The 24116-nt window shown below is 44.5% G+C and overlaps 1 protein-coding gene across 1 annotated transcript in view; it reads right to left on the minus strand.

The window, feature by feature from the left end:
- LOC138285509 (aryl hydrocarbon receptor-like) overlaps nt 1-24116 on the minus strand; it is an 811968-nt gene that overhangs the window by 680848 nt on the left and 107004 nt on the right. The window contains exon 2 of the mRNA XM_069225503.1: nt 15665-15852. Within this exon, the coding sequence (XP_069081604.1) occupies nt 15665-15852 (188 nt within the window). The remainder of the gene's footprint in view (nt 1-15664; nt 15853-24116) is intronic.

Below are 24116 nucleotides of genomic sequence, written 5' to 3' on the forward strand. Positions count from 1 at the left end.
CTATTGGCGTAGAAGAGGATTGTGGGGTGTGTATGTATGTCTTTTATAGTGGTGTGGATGTGTGTCAGGTGTGTGCTTTTCAATTCGGCCAATGTATGCATTTCACATATATAGGTCACAATTATACACACCCACGCAAAATAAACAAGTTTCTGTGGTGCAACACAATGGGGGTCATTATGACCCCGGTGGTTTTGCCACATTAAATCCGTGGCAGTTGCGTCCACAGGAGGGGCTGGCGGTCCTAACTGCATGCAGTGCCACCCTGGAGATTATAACCCCCCCCCTCCGCCAGCTTTTACTTGGCGGTAGCACCACCATGTAAAGGCTGGCGGAGACGCGGTGCAGGGGGCCCCAGGGGGGCTGCTGTACTGCCCATGCACTTGGCATGGGCAGTGCAGGGGCCCCCATGGCCAGCCCCGTCACGCTGTTCACTGTCTGCATTGCTAATTTTATGTAACTGTTACTATTATTGTATTTAATTGTTTAAATATTGTTTCCTAATTATATAGAAATATATATTTTATTTGTACATTTAAATGAAACTATTTTGATATATTCACTTCAATATTTAAATTAGGTTAAATATTTTTGTTTTGTACATATATATGAGTACTCATTTTAATTTTAGGATGTTAATAGTTTAAATGAAATGTATTTCAAAAAATGTTTCATTATTGTTTTCAGATTTTAAATGAATATACATGTATATTGTCATCATCCATTATTAAAACTATGTATTATATATTATATTATTTTTAATAATGTTATATTTTAAATATCTATAAATCAATATTTAATATAAAAAACATTATATGATATAAACACAATAATTTTGTATGCTGTAATTTTTACAAGATATTTATGTCAATCAATACTGTTTGTTCTCAGTGTTCTGTCACACAGCTGTGCACTCCAGAGGCTTGCTTGTTTGCACTTAGAAGGAGCATCCACACAGGCAATCTCCAATAGGAGATCCTGAGACTACCTTAGTTCATTCCAGTCAGGATACCACAGAAATTATGTCATAAAAAAGGAATGCTGTAGGAACGAAACTCAATGCTTTGAATGGTACTCTACGGGCTATTGACGGCCAGTTCAGGGAAGGGCAGGAGTAACATGGACTAGACGTAGCATGCACAACAGAAGGAGTGCTACTACATTCTGCCCCCGTAGCAGCTTGTTCTGAGAATATTGAAGGCAATGCTTTAGGACACATGGTTACTTTCTGTAAGAACACAAAGGAACGTTTTTTTTATCAAGCGTTTAAGGTGGTAGCACCAGGCTTTATAAGCGGCAACAATGTGGGAGAAGGCAGAGCCAAGCTGCACACAGAAATTCTTCCCTTGAAAGGCCAGTCGGAGGCCAGATCCCGGTGACTATCAGACTTGCCAACTCACAAGGTGCCCGGTGAGTAGCCGATATCAAGCGGTGGCAGCTCATTTTTCCAAAGCTTTGGACTGCCAACATCCAGTAAGGGATGTCAAAACACCCCAGGACATCAGCACTAGCAGAGGAAAGCTTTTTTTGTGGAGGAGGAAGGGGCTTGGGGGCAGGGCAGGGTGGCGGCAAAAGTGTCTCTAAGGTAGTTCATGGCATGAGGCCCTGTCCCCTCCTCGGCACAGTCCCTTCCTCTTAGGATGAGGTTTTTGATCAAGTTGGCAGGTCTGGTGACTATGTTCAGAAGAGATCAGATCAAACGCTAATTATAGGCCTACAGGTTCATCTATATAAGAGAGTTTCATTGAACATTTTGCAGTGATATTATCAATGATGTCATAGAAGTTGTCATGAGTGATGTAATATGTGGGATAATTAGGAGTGCATGGCAAGGGGGGGTGTTATACAGCATAAGTTAAAGTTACTTGAGAAAACTATAACTGATACATTTTTGTGGTTTTCTACGTTTAAAACATTACATTGTCACTGAAATTCTCATTTAACTTTAACCTTTGTTTTTTCCAGTGAATTTCTGGAGCTTTCCTAACAAAAAGAAACATTTTGTTAACCGCTTTAGTGCAGGCGTCTGCACCTGAGGATTTTTCTTTATGTAAAAATACCCTGTGAGACACGGAAGATCTTCTGTGTCTCCCCCCGTCCCCTACCCGCCCCTTTGTGATATCAGTGTGCTGTGAGGCGTGCTGCCGTCACTATCTGTTTTCTCCATCGGAGCAGGAAGCGGCCTTGTGGGGAAAACAGCCCCAAGCGGCTTTCCCGAACAAGGTCTTCCTGAACTTGTTTCCTGGCCCTTAATCGCATCGCAGCTGTGATCGAGGGCCAGGAAACCCCACTAGACACCAGAGATTTCACTTGGGGGGGTTGGCCCCCTCTGCAAAGGGGCTACCCCCTCTACCCCCTGGAGGGCATATGTATTTTTTTTAAAGGTAGGTTTACCCCTGGGGCGCGCAATTCGATTTAAATATATTTTAAAAAGCCAAGAAAAAAAAAAAAAGAAATTGACAGGGGTAATTTTGGGTGGAAGGAAGTTTGCAGCTCCTCTCAGATTCCAGAACTTTAAAGCACCGAAATCTGAGGGAAAAGGTTTTTTTGCCAAATTCTGAGGTTTGCAAAGGATTCTGGGTAACAGAACCTGGTGAGAGCCCCACAAGTCACCCCATTCTGAATTCCCCTAGGTGTCTAGTTTCCAAGAATATATAGATTTGCTAGGTTTCCCTAGGTGCCGGCTGAGCTAGGGGCCAAAATCCACAACTAGGCACTTTCCAAAAAACACATCAGTTTTCTTTGGAAAAAATGTGATGTGTCCACGTTGTGTTTTGGGGCATTTCCTTTTGCGGGCACTAGGCTTTACCCACACAAGTGAGGTACCATTTTTATCGGGAGACTTGGGGGAATGCTGGGTGGAAGGAAGTTTTCAGCTCCTCTCAGATTCCAGAACTTTGCAGCACCGAAATCTGAGGGAAAAGTGTTTTTTTGCCAAATTTTGAGGTTTGCAAAGGATTCTGGGTAGTAGGACCTGGTCAGAGCCCCACAAGTCACCCGATCCTGGATTCCGCCAGGTGTCTGGTTTTCAAACATGCAGAGGTTTAGTAGGTTTCCATAGGTGCCGGCTGAGCTAGAGGCCAAAATCCACAGATAGGCACTTTCCAAAAAACACGTCAGATTTCAATGTAAAAATGTGATGTGTCTATGTTGGGTTTCCTGTCGCAGGCATTAGGTCTACCCATGCAAGTGAGGTACCATTTTTATCGGAAGACTTGGGGGAACACAGAATAACAGAACAAGTGTTCTTACCCCTTGTCTTTCTCTACATTTTCTCCTTCCAAATGTAATACAGTGTGTGAAAAAGACGTCTATTTGAGAAATGCCCTGCAATTCACATGCTAGTATGGGCACCTAAGAACTCAGAGATGTGCACAACACCTTATCTTGTGCCCATTTTGGAAATACAAAGGTTTCCTTGATACCTATTTTTCACTCTTTATATTTCACTAAATAAATTGCTGTACACCCAATATATAATTAAAACCCATTGCAAGGTGCAGCTCCTTTATTGGCTCTGGGTGTCTGGGGTTCCTGATGAACCTGTAAGACCTATATATCCCGCAACCATAAGAGTCCAGCAGATGTAATGGTATATTACTTTTGAAAATATGACGTTGCAGGGAAAAGTTACAAAGCAAAACGTGGAGAAAAATGGCTGTTTTGTTCACCTCAATTTCATTTTTTTTTTTATTTCAGCTGTTATTTTCTGTAGGAAAACCTTGTAGGATCCACACAAATGAACACTTACTGAATTCAGTATTTTCTCTTCTTTTCATAAATGTTTAGCTGTCCTGGATCCAGCATTGGTTTCACACCCATTTTTGTCACTAACTGGAAGGAGGCTTAAAGCACAAAAAATAGTCAAAATTGGGTATGTCCCAGTAAAATGCCAAAATTGTGTTGAAAAATATGGTTTTCTAATTCAAGTCTGACTGTTCCTGAAAGCTGGGCAGATGGTGATTTTAGCACCGCAAACCCTTTGCTGATGCCATTTTAAGGGAAAAAAACACATGCTTTCTTCTGTAGCCCTTTTTCACATTTTTCAGAAAAAAACACACAATTGTAGCTGTATTTTGGCTAATGTATTGGTCTCCTCCAGGGAAACCCAAAAACTCTGGTTACCTTTAGAATCCATAGGATGTTGGAAAAAGAGGAAGCAAATTTGTCATGGATAGCTTATGTGGACAAAAAGCTATGAAGGCCTAAGCGCAAACTACCCCAAATAGCCAAAAAAATGATCAGCATGGAAGGGGAGGAATGGGGAGGGTCTTTGGGGTCCGAGGCCCAGCAGCTAAGGGGTTAATATACCTAAAGCCAACCCCGCAGCCAGGCCCTTGTCAAAGCCCCCACAGGCAGCCAACCGCGTGCCATGCACGGCTGCATGGGGTTGGCCAAAAAGCCTGACCTTTAGCCAGGCCCTCCATCCAACCCATAAACACAGCCCCTGACCCCCCAGGCCCCTTTGAAATTACTTTGGACTTCAGGCCTGTGAACCCCATCTCCCCAGGCCTATTTTGTTTTATTTTTTTTAAGCAGGAGGGGTGTGCGGCTCCCCTGCCTGAGCCACTTACAGCCCAGGGATCCCCATCCCCTGCGGCCAAAAGATATGTGTAAAGGGGAAGGGGGCGTGTGACTCCCTTCCTTAAGCCACAAGGAGCCCATGGGGCCTCTAAGCCGAGGGGGTGAACGCCCTCTTCCCTGAGCCAATAGTAGCTCAATGGGATCCCATCCTCTGGGCCACATTCCTTAGAATAAGGGACGGTGGCACCACTTCCTGAGCCTGAATAAGACCCAGAGACCCCATCCCCAGGAAAGAACACCATAAAAAATAAACGATGGAAGGGGGCTGCGTAGGCCCTCTCCAAAAGTCTCTAATGGACTCCAGGTACCCCATCCAAACACCAATAAAAAGGGGGAAGCCGTACGGCAAAGGGGGGAGCTGCAAGGCCCCATCCCGAAGCTTTAAAAGGCCATCCCCTGGGCCCTTTTTTAAGGTGGGAGCCCCAGTGGGAGCCTCCACCTGGGGCATTCACCAAACAGCAAGTTAGGGGGCCACAGGGGAATCCCCAGGTCACGCCCAGTCCTAACTGGCTCCCAGCATGCAGTGGGAGGCAGCATTGCTCCCAACTGGCAGGAGGGGCTATTTCCATTTGCTCCACTGGGTGGAAGGAAACAGAAGTCTTCTCCCACCCAGCGGGAGCATTTGTAAAACCCCTGCCCAATTATGCTTTTCATGACACTCTCCTGCAGGCAAGAAAGGCATGCTTGCTCTCACCCGGCAGGAGATTTAATCATGCTCCCACCAGTTGGTAGTAAACATGTTACCTGGCACATGCTGATGTAGACAGGGAAACTACTGAGTTCTGTGGCGAGCTCTCTGGGAAACAGTGTGCAAGTCGGCCCCAAGACCTTACGAAGCTCAGGGGGTGCTCCCTCCTTTTTAAGGTATGGTTAACCCCAGGGATGGAGTTCCAGGGGCCTTTTAAGGCCCTTGCAAGGTGCTCCCTACCCTTTTTAATAGAATTCGGCCCCAGGGGATGGGGTCACTGGGGCCTAATAAGGCTTGGGATGGGGGCCATATCCTTCCCTTTTGTCAGTATGATGGACAGCTTACCAAAGGGCTCCCCAGTGCATTTCCCTGCCAATTTTGGTGGTGCATTCTTGATGCCGCAGGATAAAAGGACATCTCCACAAAACAAAAAAGCACTCACATCATATAGAGAAGAGGAAGGACCCTGGTTTGGTGGAAAAGTACGTCTTGGTTGTCTTGTCGGCCTTTCTATAGGAGGATTCATGCTATCACAGAATTTTGGAGAAAGACACACAAGTCACAATCACATTGCCAAACGCACACAAGGTCGCTGGAGACATTTCCTTGTGGTCCACTACGCAACTGTAGTGTAGAATACGTACTGGACATTTACCCAAGGATGCATAAAAGAACTCTAGGTAGATATTTTGTGCAAAACTGTGAACTCTTGTTGGATAAAATGGCAGGTGAGGCCCCTTTGTGGCTGAGTCACTCACACACAGCTACTGACACACCCACACAGATACTCACACACCCACTCACACATGCACTCAGACGCTCATGGGCCCAGTCACTGATACACTCAGAGACTTATGCACCTACTCACAGACCCTCGCACACCTACTCACAGACCCACTCAGACACCTGTACCCATTCACAGACCCACTCAGAAACTCATGCACCCAATCACAGACCCACTCAGACAATCACGTACCTACTCACAGACCCACTCAGACATTAAGGCATCAACTCACAGACCTACTCAAAGAGTCATGCATCCACTCACACATCCACTCAAAGACTCATGCACCCACTCACACACCCACTCAGAGACCCATGCACCCACTGACAGATCCACTGAGGTAATCATACACACACTCCCAGACCTACTCAGAGAACTATGCATACAGGATTGGGTGGTTATTGGGGGTTGGCTGCAGGTCCTGTGGCAAACCCCTGCCGCATGGTGCAGGTTTGGATAGTTACAGCGAGTTGGCCGCAAGGTCAGGCCCCGCGGCCAACCCCTGGCCGTGCAGCCAACCCCCAGCCATGTGTGGCAGTGGATGGATTAACAACATATAGTAATCAATATTACTTAATGTTAAAAAAATCATAGAAATTCACTGAAAACACCAAAAGGTTACAGGGGTGTTATAGTTAGGAAATAGAATTTAGAAAACATAGAAATTCACTTAAAAACCCCAAAGTTACTGGGACGTTATGGTTAGGTTCCGAATTTACTTGCACAAAACTATAGACATTCAGCTGTTATAGTTGAAGTTATTTCAAGTAACTATAACGCACAGCCTTAGGCAGCTATAACTCGCGCCCTCGCCATGCACAGCTAATTACACCAAATATTACAGCACCCATGAGAACTTTTATAACGTCAATAAAAATATCAATGAAGCATTAGCAGTCAAATTATTGTAAAACAAACTGTGCATCGAGGGGTCACAAGTAATAGTTACCCTAGGGTGTGAGTTAAAGTTACTTGAAATAAGTCTAACTATAACTGCCGAATTTCTATGGTTTTGTGCGAGTAAATTCAGAACCTAACTATAACGTCCCTGTAACCTTACATATACATATATATATATATATATATATATATATATATATATATATATATATATATACATATATATATATACATATACACACACATATCACTTAGGGGCCTCTCTCCCTTCCAAACTTTGTTGTAGGTCCCAAACAAGAAAGAGAGAAATAAAGGAGCACCACCAGATCTGGAATTCAAAACATTTCTTGATTTATTGACAAAGTGCTGAGTGCTTGTAAAGAAAAAATGGTGATGTGTTTCAAATATATATATATATATATATATATATATATATATATATATATATATATATATATATATATATATATATATATATATATATATATATATATATGCAACAAATTTGACTTACTTAGAATAAGCTCAAAGTTCAATAATTTCTTCAAGTGTGAAAGAGAAAGGTGTGATTTACAGTATGTGAAAATGACATCTAAGGCTTTCATGCTGGTTGCTGCTGTAATCCCGATTTAGGCATAAATAGGGGTGGTGCATGAAACAGGACTACAAATTTGATGTAAATTTTTTTTTTTTGATAAAGACTTTTTTTATTTTGCAAAGAGAAAAGAAAAGGGTAAATACAATGGTACAAACATAGAACAAGATGCCAACGTGCATCTAACAACAGCCGAGCCTATGCTCCCAGACAGTACAATATGATTGGTGGCTATACTTTGTTTAATCTAAGGACCTGCGGCAGCCTCCCACTTCCCCCATATCTTATCATATTTGTTTGGACAGCCTCTGGCCTCATATACAAGTTTTTCATTCTGCGCACACCAGTCTACCCCTCTTCTCCATTTAGTCAGTGTTGGGGCACCTATAGCCTTCCAGCCCGCCACAATATCCCTCTTGGCTACCAGGCACGCCACCCCAAGGAAAACTCGGTCCGGTCTCCTCAACCCAGTGTCGCCCATGATCCCCAGAAGGAGGGGCAGAGGTCTCCTCTCTATGTCTTCCTGTAGGACCTCGGAGATTTCCTGCAAAACAGCTTCCCAGTATGTCACTATGACTGGACAGGTCCATACCATGTGGAAAAAGTCGGCTGTGGGGTTTCTGCAGCGAGGGCATTCCGCTGTGGGGCGTAAGCCCGCTCTGTGTAGTTTGATGGGAGTGAGATAGGCTGTGTGAAGGTAATATGCTTGTATCAATCGAAGGCGTGTGGCCATCGCTAGGGCGCGTGGGGCCATCAATGCTTCGTCCCAGTCCATCCCCTCCATGGGGCCCGCCCATCCCTCCCACCTTCGGCAGAGCTCCCCCAGAGAACCCGGGGTGCCGGCGACCAGGGCACGGTATATCTGGGAAACACCTCCCTTACCCAGGTCCCCCATCAGCACCCCGGCCTCCATAGGACTATGCTCGGGTATGTCTTCTCCCATTTGGACATGTGCTAGTAGGGCGTGTCGGAGCTGGAGATATCTGTGGAACTGTCTTATTCAAGGAGAAATTTTTTTGGAGATCCTCAAAGGATCGCATATACGACCCTCTCCAGACGTCCCCCAGAGTAGAGATACCTATATTGTCTCAGTTTCGAAAACCCTCCAAGCCCGCCACCTGCACCAAGTATCTCCCATGCCATAGCGGGGTCTGTTGAGTGAGACGCCCCTGCCACCCGTCAACCTCTGAGCAGTCCGCCATCCCTGTAAAATCACCTTAGTTACGTCCGGGACGTCTTGAGAGATTGGACCTCCGTAGAGGGTGCCAAAGATCCGAGGGTAGCCCATGGACTGAAGTTCCAACCGGTATGCCGGGTCTGACCACCCACCCCCCACCCAGTCGTTAATTACAAGCAGCTGCGTCGCAAGATAGTAAAAGTGGACAGTGGACATGCCTAAGCCCCCCTCGTGTACATCTCTTTGACAAGTTTTGAGCGCCAGTCGTGAGCGAGCTCCGCTCCATATAAATTGGCGCGCCAGTGAATCCATTTCCCTGAACCATTTTATGGGTATAGGGAACAGAAAATTTTGCAATAAGTAGAGGAGCCTAGGGAGGATCATCATCTTGTAGAGCGCTATTTTGCCGAGCAAATTAAGGGGGAGGGTCTTCCAGCGCAGAAGATCAATCTTGATTTTCCTAGTTAACGGCGTAATGTTGAGTTCCCATGACTATTCGGGGAGGAGTGAGATGTGTATTCCCAAGTACTTAAAACTGTTTCTTCGTACTGGGATGTTTCGCTGCCAGTCCACACAGTCCCTAGAGCTGTGCAGGGGGACCAATAGGGACTTGGTGGGATTTAGGATCAATCCCGAGGCCTCCGCAAAGAGGCCTAGGATTTCCAGTACGCGGGGGCCGCTTTTGGCCAGGTTGGAAATATATAGGAGGACATCATCTGCGTATAACGCCACGCGATCCTCTAAGCAGGTGGGCCAGGACCAGCCCTCGATCAATGGGTCTCCTCGGAGTATTATCGCTAAGGGTTCTATTATCAATGCGAAGAGCAGGGGAGATAGTGGGCATCCCTGTCGGGTTCCACGGCCAATGGGGAATGGATCGGAAACCACCCCGTTCACCTGAACTCGGGCTGTCGGCCTGGAATATAGGAGTCTCACTAGGCTTCGAAATTTGGGGCCGAGCCCGTTTCTTTGCAGAACCTGTTCGAGGTAAGACCAGTCCACCGTATCAAAGGCTTTCTCGAAATCGAGTAGGAGTAGTGCCAAGGGTTTGTGCGACAGGGTCTTGTGGTGGGCCAGGGCCAGATGTAGCCGCCTGATGCAGTGTCTGGTGCTGCGGGTGGGCATAAAGCCACATTGGTCAGGATGCACCAGAGTGGGCATTACTTTGGATGTAAATTTTACACTTGGAATTTTATTCACCTTGCACAGATTTCGTCATTTAACACTCAGTGAGATTTTCACAGGGATCAAGCACAAGAGTCCAGGTTTTGCAGCTCAGTAAGTGGACAAATGTTCTCATATATCTCACACACCATGTCACTTGTTATTTATGTGCCCCTGACATCCAGTTGAACAATCTGGATTAGAAAATATAACAATGTCAAACGTTCTTCTTAGAGTATACTCGTTACGGAATAATTTGTGTTTCATCATTACGTGGCAGGTTTATCCACAGAATTGGGGTGGCAGTTGCCCTCTCTGCACAGAACTATAAATTCTGCATTTTCCCTGCAAAATGTATTATTGGTAATGGTGATGGTTTGGGTGCAATGTGTAAGTTAAATAAGTGAGGTGTAAAAAACAAAGGTGACAAGGTAAAGCCCCAGTGGGCACCACAAAACAGTGTCTGTTGAAAAGAAATACAATATTGGAAGTGTCTTCGTTAGGTTAGTGTACGAGTTGCCATCCAGAGATTGGGGATTTGCCTGCCAAGTGACTGATGCATTCAAACCGGAGCCCAGCCCATGAGATGCTCTCCTAGTTGTTTCATTTTCATGTGTGTGTGTTAACCTGACCATAACTGTGGATTATCATTTAATGGCAGAATATATGTTTGTAATAAAGTGCCTCTTATGACATGGTTACAACTCCCCTCCCCCTAAACAACCACTTTGTGCCTGGTAAATGATGTGGTTTCCAAGTTGTAGGTGCCCTTGTCCCCTGCTAAACAGGTTCCCAGGGCCAGATCTCTTTTCCAAACCTGTTGTAATGCATTGGCACAACTGGGAACACCTTTAGTTGCCACAATAAGTCCTTAGTAAATGGTACTTAGGTACCCCGGGCATGGGATACTAAGGTTAGCCCCCTGAAGGCAGCAGCACAGATTATGCCACAATCAGGGACCATTGCAGGCTGAGTGTCTTGGTGCAATCCTAAAATGCAAGCCTGACATGCCACACAGTCTGTGTGACCTGTCCACTACACACTGCATGCAATATAGGTAAGCCACCCCTCTGGCAGGCCTTTCAGCCCTAAGGCAGGGTGCACTATACTGCATTTGTGGGCAGAGGTGCATGAGCAATATGCCCCTACTGTGTCATAGCCAAACCTGGGACACAGTAAGTGTACAGAGCAGCCATTTTAAATGCATCTGCTGGACACTAGTCAGTACGTGTTTCACAGCTGCATGATGGCAACTCTGAACCCTGGGTTGTTTGGTATCAAACAACTCCAAACAATAAATCCAAACTGATAGCAGTACTGGATTTATTGCAAAATGTACCCAGTGGCCATCTTAGAGGTGACCCTTGCAAAGCTAACTAACCCTGGCACAGTTGCTGGCCGGTCACAACCAGCCTGCCACTACCAGACTGTAAACTTCGTACTTGTGTAGTGCACTACTCACCTGTTAGGGTCTCAAGGTGCGGTACGCATACCGCTGTGGAACCCCTCCTGGCTTTTCCCTGTGAGGTGCCCACTCCTGGGCAATGCCCAAAGTGAAGCTAGGTATCCAAGCGCTGTCAGGGCCGTTGTGGAGATTAAGCAAGCTATTGCCCAGAGTTACAGAGTTGGGACCCATTAATTAGATTAGGCACCGAGGCGAGAATTATCTGGTCCAAGGGAATTGAGCCCAAGACCCACTGAGGCAGGAATTGAACCCTTGTCCTGGGCCAGATCTCCGCATCAGGGTCTGCCACTCTAACCATTGTGCCACACTTCGCCACCAAGACTCTGGATCGCGGGGGTGAGGGCCTTTGCTCTCTGGGAGCCGAAAACAATGCCCTTCCTGGGCAGAGGTGTTACACCTCCTCCCCCAGGAATGTGAACAGCCCTGCCTGCAATTTTCAATGGGCTTACCGCCCTTGAATCTCGACCCCCCCACCTTGCTGCTAGCAGCAGATGGCCGCCCTTTTTGCAGGAAAATGCACAAAGACTAGGAGGAGTGGCCACCCCCAACCTGTAATACCCCCAAGGTGTTGCAGGAGAGGTGACCTCTCCATTTAATTTTCCTCCATCCTGCATGGTAGGAAAATAAACTATCAGGGATAGGGATGTGACCTCTCCCCACAGTAACTGGTCACATAATGAGTGGAGCTACCCTAAAGTAGATGGTCCATTGTTCACTGCTAGATACTCCCCTAAATACCCCCTAAATGTAGTATTTAGAGGGCATCCCTAGATCTGCAGATCAGATTTGAGGTACACAAAAAGGCCAGTGATAAAAAAGACCCAAGACTCAAGAACAGAAGTCCTTCTGCACAAAGAAAATGGTGCCAAGCGCTGCCTGCTGCACCCAGGACTCGACAATCGCCACTGAGGGGTCAACTGGACATCGGACGGACTCTAAGAAACCCCACAGGACCTCCAACCTTTTGAAAGTTGCAAAGAACCTCCCTCCAGAGTGAAGGCATCACTCCCTGCAAGCAAGAAGCAGAACCCAGTAAAGTCCAGTTCACTGACCAGATGCTGACCAATGAACTGGACACAGCAGCCAGACCAAGTTCCACCAGACTGACCCGGAGGACAAATTCTGCAAGTGTGCCAAGTTTAGTGGCACTGCAGCCTCCAGTGGCTGAACCGTGTAATAGCCAGAGGTACTGTACCCCCAACGTCTGACACCCAGAAGAAAAGTCCACTCCAGACTCTCCACAGACCAGAAGGAAGCACAAATAGAGGGACTTCAGGACATATAAGAACCACCTCCCAGAATGGCCCTGCTGACCTACAGTCCACCCTCCAAGTGACCTGCCTCCTGGTTCCAAGGGCACCTTTACACACAGCTCTTTGCTGACATATCTGCTCTGTACCCGGTCTCCCTGGCCCTTGCACCGGAGGTGTGCTCTATGGGTTACCTCTGTGAACCAATGTGGGGTTGCTTGGATTCACTTTAAAGTGCACATCATTTTTGTACAGTATATAGACAGACAGCCTCCTACAATGTTCTATATTTTTCTACTATCGATCGCACACCCCGCACTTTTACATATTTAGCTAGTTTATGAACAATTCAAAGCACATAATATGTACTTAATATCATCTATCGTTTGGAAGCAGTTTAGCTTTACCACTGTACAATGTACTGCGACAACTTGAAGTTTAGCAGCACAATGATGTCTGTTTTTCTAGTCTGTTTCCACATGGCTACGAGCAGTGCCGTCTGTTGGAAGTCAGTGCTGCAATGCGGGTGCTTTGCAGTCCCCTGAAGCATTCATAATTTAAAACTCACAGCGAAAGGAATTCTTCAAATGGAGGAAGGGAATGTGTTCCTTCAAAAGGCAGCCTTAAAATGGCATGTTGTGTCCCAGACCTTCTGGAGTGACAGCACGGGTTCCGGGCAGGGGCCAGTTGCACTGTGTATAAGATTGGTATTTTGTAGTGCTCAGATTTCCAGGATTTCCTTGGTTGAGATGACTTTGAAGGATCAAATGTGCTATTATGTAGCTGGTGGCTGTATATTTTTGTCTCAATACCACACGGTCAGTCTTAACATTCAGGAACCACTTGAAAGGGATGTTCCTAGCATGATGCTATATTGTCATTGCTTATTTGATCTGGGTTGAGTGACGAGTGAATCGAATGAAATATGATTCTTCTTCATTTCGCCATCAATTAGTATTTGTGTCTGCTCTGATTAGCTACGGCAGTTCTCTTTTGTCCAGATGTATGTCTTTAAGGCATTATGCTACTTTTCCCAGTCTCACAGGGAAACAAGCATTGTCATCCCCAATTTATAACTGAACTTGGTATTGTGTCCAGCTCTGTAAAGCGCCATATGCACACACGCCATATGCATATACTGTAGAGCACTGTGGTCAACAGGAGACCTGGAGGGCCTGCTTGGGTTATCCCATACAGAGGACCGAGAGCTTCAAATTATGACCCATTGGTTTTCCGGGTGGTCAGGGAGTAGGAGATCAGTTTCAAGTTCACACTTGTCACCTCTTGCCTATGTCTCGTGACAGACAAATTGTTTTAGTGCACCAAGCCTTTGTTTGGGGAAACAATCAAGCTGGATTAGGGCAGTGGGAGTAGCGCTCACTAAAAGGTTATGTTTTGTGCACTTAATATATTTTCATTCTATTAATGTATATGATGTAATGTATTATATTGTAGCATTTAGATAGTGCCTCATCTCTTGTTGCGTGGTGCTGAAGATCATTTTCGGATGGCTAGCATGCTACGCCGTTATCTTTAAATTCAACATGTATAGGCAGAAGAAGTTGCTAATGACAGGTTCATTGGATGAAGACCCCATCCACATAGCAAGTGTCCAACCTCAAGCTCTGCTCACTGCCTCTCACATCCAACATCACAACAGTCTCTTTTCATAGAAAGGTTCTACTTACAGATTCTAAACCATGAGCCCATGCTCGTTGACATTGTCATATCGCCAGTACTACTGCGAGTGTTGTTTATTGTGATCCTTTGTGCAAGGAGTTTTGGTACTGTGAGTTTCGAGAGCAGAAAGATAAACTTGTCTTGTGTTGACTTGACATACAGGGCCTAGCAGTGTGATGGAGAAGGTGTGAAGGAAAGGTGCACAAAACATAATTGTAATAAACGACGTTTCAAAGAGGAAAATCAGATTGATAATGATGGGAGATATTACGAAAATGCTGTGTGATTTGGAAAGTCGCCGACATTCCCATTCATTTACCATGAAAAAAGCGAGAAAGTGCTCAGGAGGAAAGCTATTGTGATTGAACACTGGATTATTGGTGGGAGGCTAGAGATTAATTGTGACTAACAACGTTGTTTACTTTTTTGTAAGCAATGTGTCTTTGGAGCAGGCTGTAAATTACACTGATAAAAAACTGAAACCAACTTTAATTGAAATAGTTGCTGATGAGAGAATAAAAAATTATTTTCAGGACTGTCATTTTTCTCAGAGTAGAAATTGACATGAAAGCTGTCTCCTTACATGTACTGGAAACAAAATAAACAGGTAAGGGAGAAGAAGCGGGCGTGAAGCTGTCTTTGTTGTGCTCTTTGGGCAACCTTTATCCTCTATTTATCCCTTCTCCTTTTCCACCATTACAGGTCAGGTACTTTAAATGTATCAGTGAATGAACATCTGTAAGATTGCTGTTAAAAGCCTCATGATTGCTACAGAGGGGTCAGAGAGACCTCTTCTCCCCTCTAAACGGATGTGGACAGGAGTGCCATGGCCTGTAGTTAGAAATTAAACTATTATGTACAAAGTCTATAGAAAAATGGAAAATAAAGTCACAAATTGCCCTTGAAAAACTGCTAACACATTGCACCTGCTAAACTTGAGCTTTTGCCAAGCTGTATGTAAAAGTTAGAGATATGGCACCAAGGCCCTCATTTAAGAATGGTTGTCTGGGCACTCGCACAATTTAGGTCTGAACATAAATGCCTTTATAATGGTTTGTAAATTGACACCGTTTTTTAATTCCACAATCAGGAAGAATGACACCTATTTTAACAGGTTTTCAACGTTCAGGGTGAAACCAGAAACATCTATGGTTAACCTTTATTAATGAAACTTCTTATAACCGTTTATGCCAAACTGCACTATGTACACCATGTGGCTTTTTGTGTAGGTGTGCATTGTCCTAAGTGCTTTAAGTGCTTTAAGTCGGTTATAAAGCGGCCTGTTGACACCATGAAGCACACAGTAGATAATGGATGATTCTGAGGCAGTGTTTACATGTGAAGGCTAGAGAGTACAGGAATGAAGAGCCTCCCTACCGTGGAAGAAGCTCTTGGCCCGCAGGTAGCTGACACTTAGGCGCAGGATGGACAGCTTATCAAGGCTGGAGGTCACTTCCTCAGGAAAGGGCAGCAGGCTGGCCAGCCGCTCCAGCTCCTGGTTCAACCGATCCCTGTGCCGTTTAGATGGGTTTGACTTCACCACTTCCACGGATTGAGGCTTGGCCCTGCAGCACAGAGAGAGAGAGTGAAGGAACATATGAGACTCATATGGAGAACAAAAGTGCGGAAAAAATAAAGAAGTTAAAGTTTCCTGAGTCTCTTAGCCCCATGTGCATATCGGAAAGCGTCACCCTTGTGCTTCGCACTGCCAGACACTGAGACAAGTGCCAAGCTCAATCAGCATCAATCACTAAGTAAAAAAGCGCCGTCCTTGAGCTCAACGCGATCAAGCAACAAGAACTACCAGCCCAAAGCGCTTTTCTGTTGAGGAAAAAAACGACCACCCTGAGCGTCCCAGCACCAAGCACTGAGAAGAAGCCCCCTACTCTTAGTGCAGCAGGCCAGGGTCAGAGAAGAAACCACAATGAGGAATAAAAAATAATTGCTGACCCTAACTGTTGGTTCTAGGTACTAGCAGGGATCTCCACATCACGAAAAGTGGATGAGGCAATAGTCATAGCACATTTTTTAATGTCTGTTAAGCAAATGAAATGTAATTTAGATTGATAGTTTATCTTGTGGATTTTATGCGTGTATAATAAACATACATATAAATGTTTTTCATCACCAAGTCAGAGCCTCAGCTAGTGTCACTAAGAAGACAGTAACACCCATGATATATTTTCCCCAAAAAATTTAATTTCTACTTTCAGGATTGTATGAATCCCCCTCAAGTTTGCTCCAAGAATACATGTTGTGGCATAACATTGTGATACATAGCTCTCATTCAGAGCCACTATCCTGAAAAACAGATTCTAAATATGGATATTTACAGCTATTTCATAACAACAGTAGGAAACAAAAGATGGTTTCCACTGTTGCTTCCTCATAAAGGAATTCCAGGCAGCTCTGACAGGGCTCTCAGAGAGCCTACAGTTAAGTGATGGTTCTCTACTCGGATAGAAGGCAGAGATCACAGCTTAGAGACTGGGAGGTGGTAGAAGGTGGCAGGAGACAAGTTTTTTTTTCTTTACATTAGAGACATGGAGAGGCCATGTTGTGCATGGCTCTCCAGTTACGTCTCTGTCATTGTGTAGAAGTTGGAAGCAAGTGCAGATGATTTGGGGGCAAACCATAAAACAAAATTAAAGATGGTAAATGGTGAATATTAGGGATGTTTCTCACATTGTTTCTCACCTGGAGGTTCTGCATGACATCATGGAAACGGAGAGCTTCATTGTCTAGTTGAAGTCACTCAGAAGTCTGTATGATAAACATGCCTGTTATTTCCTGCTGCCCATCAGTAACTATAAAACATGGAATTCTGTAATCCTAGTATAAACAGCAGGCTATAATTTCTATATAACTGGTGACTTGTGACCCACCCAGTCGCTGATTATAAAGGAAAGGTGTCAGAGCTTGATAATTATAAGTTATTGCAGTCACGTTCTGATATCGCAATTTCTCCTGTCAAAGCCAGCAGCCAATGTGAAAGGCAGGGCAAGTCACAGAGCATAATTGAACAGCTGTTTATAGCAACAAAAATGGAACATTGCTTTTCTTTCTTTTGCTCTACTTTAATAGCTTAAAATGATGGATAGAAAATGTGTTTTTTTGCACTCCTTACATAGAGGAAAGCTAGAATTTTTCTGCATGTTTCTATACATTCTAGACTACTGCAGTTTTAATTATTTGTTTTTTAAATACTGCCTTGCACTGAATATTTTCTAATATCTGTTTGCAACAAATATCTAACAGGTTTTTGATGTATTTATTTTTGCACTAGGTTTTATATTTATTCTTCATGTTTGCAAAAATGCTCGCTCTTTTACATAAGAGAGCTACGCATCAAGGTTTTAAGTGGTTTGTGGGAAAGGTAATGGAGTGACCATCAGTGGCAGTTTCTGTGCATGGGCGTCGGGGCTCCGCCCCCTGTATAGTCAAAGTTAAAAGAAAGCAATCATTCCAATATTATATGTTTTTAATTTAAAAAAAAAAACCTCTTGTAACTTTAAAGAACAGGGAGCACTGTCTGCCCCACTCGCCGACACCATTTATTGTAGTTCCTGTGCTTAATAACAATGCAGACACATGACTGGCACATTACTTTACCTGCTCTCCCGGCGGACCCAAAGTCTAAGTATTTGCCAGGCTTACCGTCTCACAGCCCTAAGGGCTGTGATGTCATCAGCTAGGCAAAGACCTAGCATCGAGGCCCAGTCTCCACCCACTGATGACGTTGAGGTGAAGTTAGCCCTGGGCGTTTTTAATGCAAGCCCTGTAGGGTTTAGACTCCACATCAATCAGAGAGTGGAGGGTATTGTCACTCCACCCTTTCCTAACTTGTTAGAGGGTGTGGGTGGGACCCCGGGTGGGACCCCACCCTGTGACAAGTTGGGAAAGGGTGTGACGAACGGGAAGCCATAAAATCGAGTCTGCGCACCCTCAACTTGATGGTGTCTGAGACTGCCAGTGCTCCCACGCTTGAGTATGTGACGCCATTTTAGTAACAGTGCATGCCGTGTGTCGGTACCGATAGATCTATGATTTACTGTAGTGCCGCATTGACATATGTAAAGGAGTCAGGCCAGCATTCAGCAGTTCACCAGGTAAGGGTCATAAAAAATAAATTAATAGTTGCCGGGCTTAGGCTCACTTGCGTAGTTGTAATTGGGCCATTGTACGCGGGAGTGTAGTGCACCAGCAGGCTTTGGGGCCGGGGGAGCATTTTGCCTCAGGAGTGGAATATGAATATAAAACGAGACTTGAGCCACTTATTACTATGCGTACAGGGAGAGGGCAGAGGCATGTGAAATGATGGGGTCCCTGTAAGCAATAGCATATTATGGAAAAGTGCATTCTTCAAAAGGACTGTGCATTTTCTGTCGAAATTTGGTACTATTTTAAAACATTTCTTCTTGTGCTTTAACAGGTTCAGAATTGCAATTATCGGTGCTAATAAGTACACATGCTGTTAACGAGTAAATTGGGTTTTATATGAGCGCAACATCACTTTATTATGTTTGCTTAAAAAAGTGAGTTTGAAGTTGCATTTGGTGGAATGTAAATTAAATGTGTTCTTGTATGCGCCAAAGGAGAAACTCTGTAGGCCAGTGTATCCAGAGAAATGTGCGGTGTAATTATTGTGAAAAATTCCCCCCGAGTTTCAACATGCATGCATCTAACTTTCACCCACTACACCCTACATTGTTTATGTCCAATTGCAAAATGATCATGTGTCACTGCCTATAATAATCCTTCAAACTCCCCAGGAGTAGCAGGCGTTCTATATATGGCAAATCCAATTAGAAATCACTGCAATTCAAACAAAGAAATGGCAGGAGTATTCATGCATATCATGCATGATTTCACACGAGGCTGAGGAACCCTATGCACTCACACACTTGGCTGTTGCAAGGTGTCGGTCCCTGCTAGCTCGCGCCTAAATGTTTAAAATGGCCCCACTGATGTTCATCCACTATTTTGTTTCCACATGCCAGGCCGGGGTATATAGATTAAGTTGGGGCACAGAGAGCCTAGTTGTGCTGCAGCCTGTCATGGTTCACCTAGTCCATGTATTACATGTTTTTTTAATATACATATGCACGTATGCCTGCATCCCCCCTAACGTAAACCTCCGCACTCATAATCATAAGCCACCTCTGTGGACTAGACGCGCCAACGCCAAATCATTTTATAAGTAAATGAAAACAGAAACACCAGTGCGGAACCAAACACACGTCATGGAGGATTTCAACCAGACACGCCATGGCAAATGAAAAAAGCACAAAAGCAAACAACAAAGGGTGTTGGCTAATTGCTTGTTTGTGTTCGTTAAGTGCATGTGTTGTTCTTTAAGGCGAGGGAAGGTCATTGTTATCCTGGGTCTGAATATTATGTACAATGCAATGGGAATAAAGGGCCGAGTTTCAGTGTAGACAGACCTGTCAAACAAATACGCTGTGTGGGTGCCCGGTGTGCCTGGCAGCGCCTCTGCTGGGTATACAGCCCTCTGTGTCAGTGCAGGCACACACTTGGTTACAGGGCCTTCATTGTGCCGTAGGTGGGTGGTGTGGTGTGTGGTTTTGTAACTGTATGTCATCAGAGCTGCCAAGCTCCCATACTGCTTGTGACATGTCCATGTTTTAAGTGCATTTGCCGTTTGCATGTGACATTCAAATGGTTTTGTGACACTTTTCCACAGTAATAAGACACATTTCAGAAAGGATTGTGAGACACCTACAGCTATTTACACTTTTTTTAGTCACCAGCAAAGTTGCATTCTGGGATTTGTAGTTTTGTTCGTAGAGATTGCTGGAGGACAAAGAAGTAGATTGGTTGAATCTTCCTGGCATCTATGTCAGCCACCTCGATACATTTTTGTCAAGTTTAGGTCCAGGCAGATATGTAGGTGATACTACAGCATTGTTTTGTCTGCTGTATTCAGTTAGTTAGGTGACAACTGCTAGGGGCATGTAATGTCTGTGAATCAACCCTTGCTGGTGTTGTGCTCAAACTTACAAAGGCTACTTCTGCTACACACAATTGCATTTGCAAATGATTGGTTTATTATTTTCACTATCAAATTAACTGGAATTATAGTTCATCTCGCATGGCGACTAAGCTCCCCAAAAAATGCTGTGTCACACTGCCCTCTCTCCCCCACCCCTAGGACGAAGCCCAGCCCCACCACTCACAAACGTCACCAGCCGCCACTGGTGACCCTGTATTATTATATAGAATAAAGTACCCCCTGGCATATATGATAAGGATATTGCAAGTCCTCTCGGAGTTCCTTAATCATATAAAGGAGCTCAACCGTCAGCCTCATTCCTCTATATGCTTATGGAACTCCTCGGTGACTTGCAATACCCTTATAATGTACTGCAAGGGGTATTTTATCCCTTATATAAACCTGGACCACCCTTACCAATATCTTGTTAACATTAATCTGGTTGCATATCCTAAAATGCGACTGGATACTCAAGTTATAGATACACATGCTTTGCAGTATAAAGCTGTCGCCCCTCATCATTCCAAGCCAGACTGTGTAAAGCCCATACAAACCTCCATGCAGTGCCTGGGAGTATACTTCCTTCAGAACATACCCACCACATGCCTGGCTCAACAAAGCCCCTTTACTCAGTACCCCAAGACTGGCTGTGGAAGCTGCAGGCCAGTCATTGCATATCAAATGTCTGGATGTGTACTCATCCAATACTCTTCCATAGCGCACCTTGCTGGTCACAGCCCAGGCCCTACTCCGCACCACTGCTCACGCGTCTTGCTTTATACAAAACAAAGGCCCTTCTCGTCTCATGTATGGCTGCATGCCTTCCAATCGCGCTCAGCACCAGGCCTGCTTCTTACAGTTCCAACTGTCTCCATCCTGCCTGATTTTACATGTCACAGCGTTTACTGTCACACGTCTGGTTTTATATAGGTACAGATTTCCTATCACTGCCCTCACCATCACGTCTTGTTTTATATAGCTCCAACTCTTTTAGTTGCATGTCTAGTTTTAGTCGCTTTCAGCACTTCTCATCACACCTGGTTTTATACAGGTCAAACCTTTCTTGTCGTGTATGGTTTTTCTACAGATCTTAAACTTCCCATCATGGGTGGTGTGTTTAGTTTTACTCTTCCCTATCGTATGTCGGGTTTTGTTCAGTTCCAGTCTTTCCTATCCCAAGTCTGGTGTTGGCGCTTCGCGACATGTCTCGTTTAATGCAGCTCCAGTTCTTTCCTTTCCGCCTTTCCCATCACGTCTGTGTGTGTCCTCATCACGTTTGGGTTTAGACAGCCCGGCCAGTATCATCAGGTCTGGTTTATACAGCTCTGGACCATTACGTCTGCTTTTACAGAGCCCCAGCCTTTCAAACACCACCATCTCCATCACGCGTACGGTCGTATACAGTTCACAGTCCTGTTTGTTTTCACTCATAGACCTGGGTATCACGTTTGCTGGGAATACACAGCGACAACAACCATCCCGCTTGAGAATTGTTTCCAGCCTTCCCAATCTCATGCCTGATTGTATGAAACTACACCTCCCAGCGTCACATGGTTGGCTGTATCCTATCTTGGGTGTACCTGGTCACATGCCAGGCTGCTGGCTCTGTGAAGGCTCAGCCCTCTCCTCGTCACTCGCATGGTCCCTTACAGCCCAGCCCTCCCTTTCCCTGCTTAACTGTCACAGGCATGAAGCAGGGACGCAGAGAGGCTGAAAGAAATGCGCTGTGACCCGTGGACGGCGGGCTACGGATATCTCATGGCCTGGGAGAGACCCCCGGCATACCAAGAGCTGCAGACGAAACCTGTGTGCTGGCGGAGGAGGGAGGTCACTGCATCTCAGCATTCTGGGTGATGGAAGAGGGGGCGGGCCTTGAATAAAGTACGGCGTCCCTTGTAAGAGATATCCACATTTCCCCTTCACTATATACATATCCGGAATTCCGGATGCGTTTGTCTGAATTTATGAAAAAAAACAAAAAAACAGCGCCAATGGCTTGCGGCCTGTTTGCAGGTATGTACCGTAGCAGCCGTTGTATAGATAAGAAATGGCAGCGTGAACATGGAAAAAGCAAGAGATGAAGCGATGGAAATAAGAAAATGAGCAAAGCAATCCTGTACATGATGCAACGCCAGCTAAGGTCACATGAAGCCAACCAATTCTATCCGAAATAGCCTGGTCAGCCAATCAGAAGAGACAAGAACCCGCACTCTGTGTATGCGGGCTCAGGCTCATAACTGCAACAACGAAACTGCATGTCACAGAATTCAGCTCTTGGACGAAGGTGGCACTCATTCGGGCCATCTACCATTTATAAAAAGACATTTAAACTAAACCAAGCTTTCTCGCGAAAAGCAGAGTAGCTGAATATTACAAACTGTAGCATCGAACATTTGTCTAAAATGTGTTTTAATAAATATAACGTTACACGCAAAGCATGTAAAAAATCGCAAGAAAACTGAGATACATTATTTTTCGATCACTCCATCTCATTGAAGGATATAACTGTTTTCTGTACAACTTTCGCGCCCGATGTGTTTATCATTCCCTGTGCCGCGAGACGGTATTTCTATAGGGGCCACGTCCGCCCAATACCTCGCTCTAGATCAGCTCTGCCAACGAAAACCCTTTTCCATAATTAATGCCGATCAGGGTTCGGAAACGAAAAATAGGTCACCGCTCCTCACAACTAAAAGAAACGAAAGAAAGAAAGAATTGCTGGGAAAGGCGACCAAAGGCGTTCTACCGGAAGGTTATTTTTTTTATAATGGTCCGCGCTTTTTTGCCAACGAACAATATCACAAAATCCCGCCTTGACGCTTCTTTCATTTGTGATTTTTCCTTTATGCCCTTGGTGCGTTTAAATCTGTTTATGAGCTCTTTTCATATGGTTTGCGTTAGCACAACATTCTTTTTTTATACTTTAAGGTTCTAGATCCGTTAATGTTGAGAGGCACATCGTGTCTAGTTATGCTATAATCCTGCACATCCAATGCTGTGTACCGATGAAATCAGGCTCCATGAATGAAGTTCAATTGTAGAAACACTGATATCGTCTACATTGATGTTTCTATTTCGAATGCCCTAATTAGAGGTGTTTTTTGGGGGGGAAGGAGGGAGACCGACAATTGGATGAGATGCAGGATTTCGGTGTCTTGCTCCCACTGACTTCTCCATCTAAAAGCAAATATTGTTTTCAAACTTTTGCAACTGAAAACATTTATGGAAATAGACCTTTTCAAGTCGATGTCTTTCATAAAGTTATTACTATGCAGCTTCTTCAAAAGCCACCCCTACGTCATTTAATGTTTAGTGGACATATTACATGTTTACATGCGATATAATTTGGTCCTTCTACTAATATTTTTAATGTTCTACTAATATGTTTATTTAAAAAAAAAAATGTTGCTAATCCTACCTACATTTACCAGACAACAATATTTCCCAATAATATAATTTTGTACTTCTACTAATGATATACTAGGTACAAAATAAAGTTCACATTAAAGCAAAATCAAGATACTACTAATACAGGTTATAGTATCTTTAATTAAAGCTCTTTTATTTGCATTTCTGTTAATCTATTCATTTTTCTCGCAGTATATTCCTATAGCAGGAGTTGTGTATTAGGTCGTGTTTAGCCAAACAGAAACATTTATAAGTAACAACATTCATTCCGCATGACACTGTTGTATAGCAGTCATTGCCAAGTCTCCAGATCATGAATTGTGCAGCACCGTTAAATGAAATCTGTATTTTTCTGAAGGGTGTTCGCCTCTCTTTACATTCAGAAACAATACTAGGTTTTTGTGGAAT

Source organism: Pleurodeles waltl, chromosome 3_1 (genome assembly GCF_031143425.1).
Source record: "Pleurodeles waltl isolate 20211129_DDA chromosome 3_1, aPleWal1.hap1.20221129, whole genome shotgun sequence".
NCBI lineage: Eukaryota > Metazoa > Chordata > Amphibia > Caudata > Salamandridae > Pleurodeles > Pleurodeles waltl.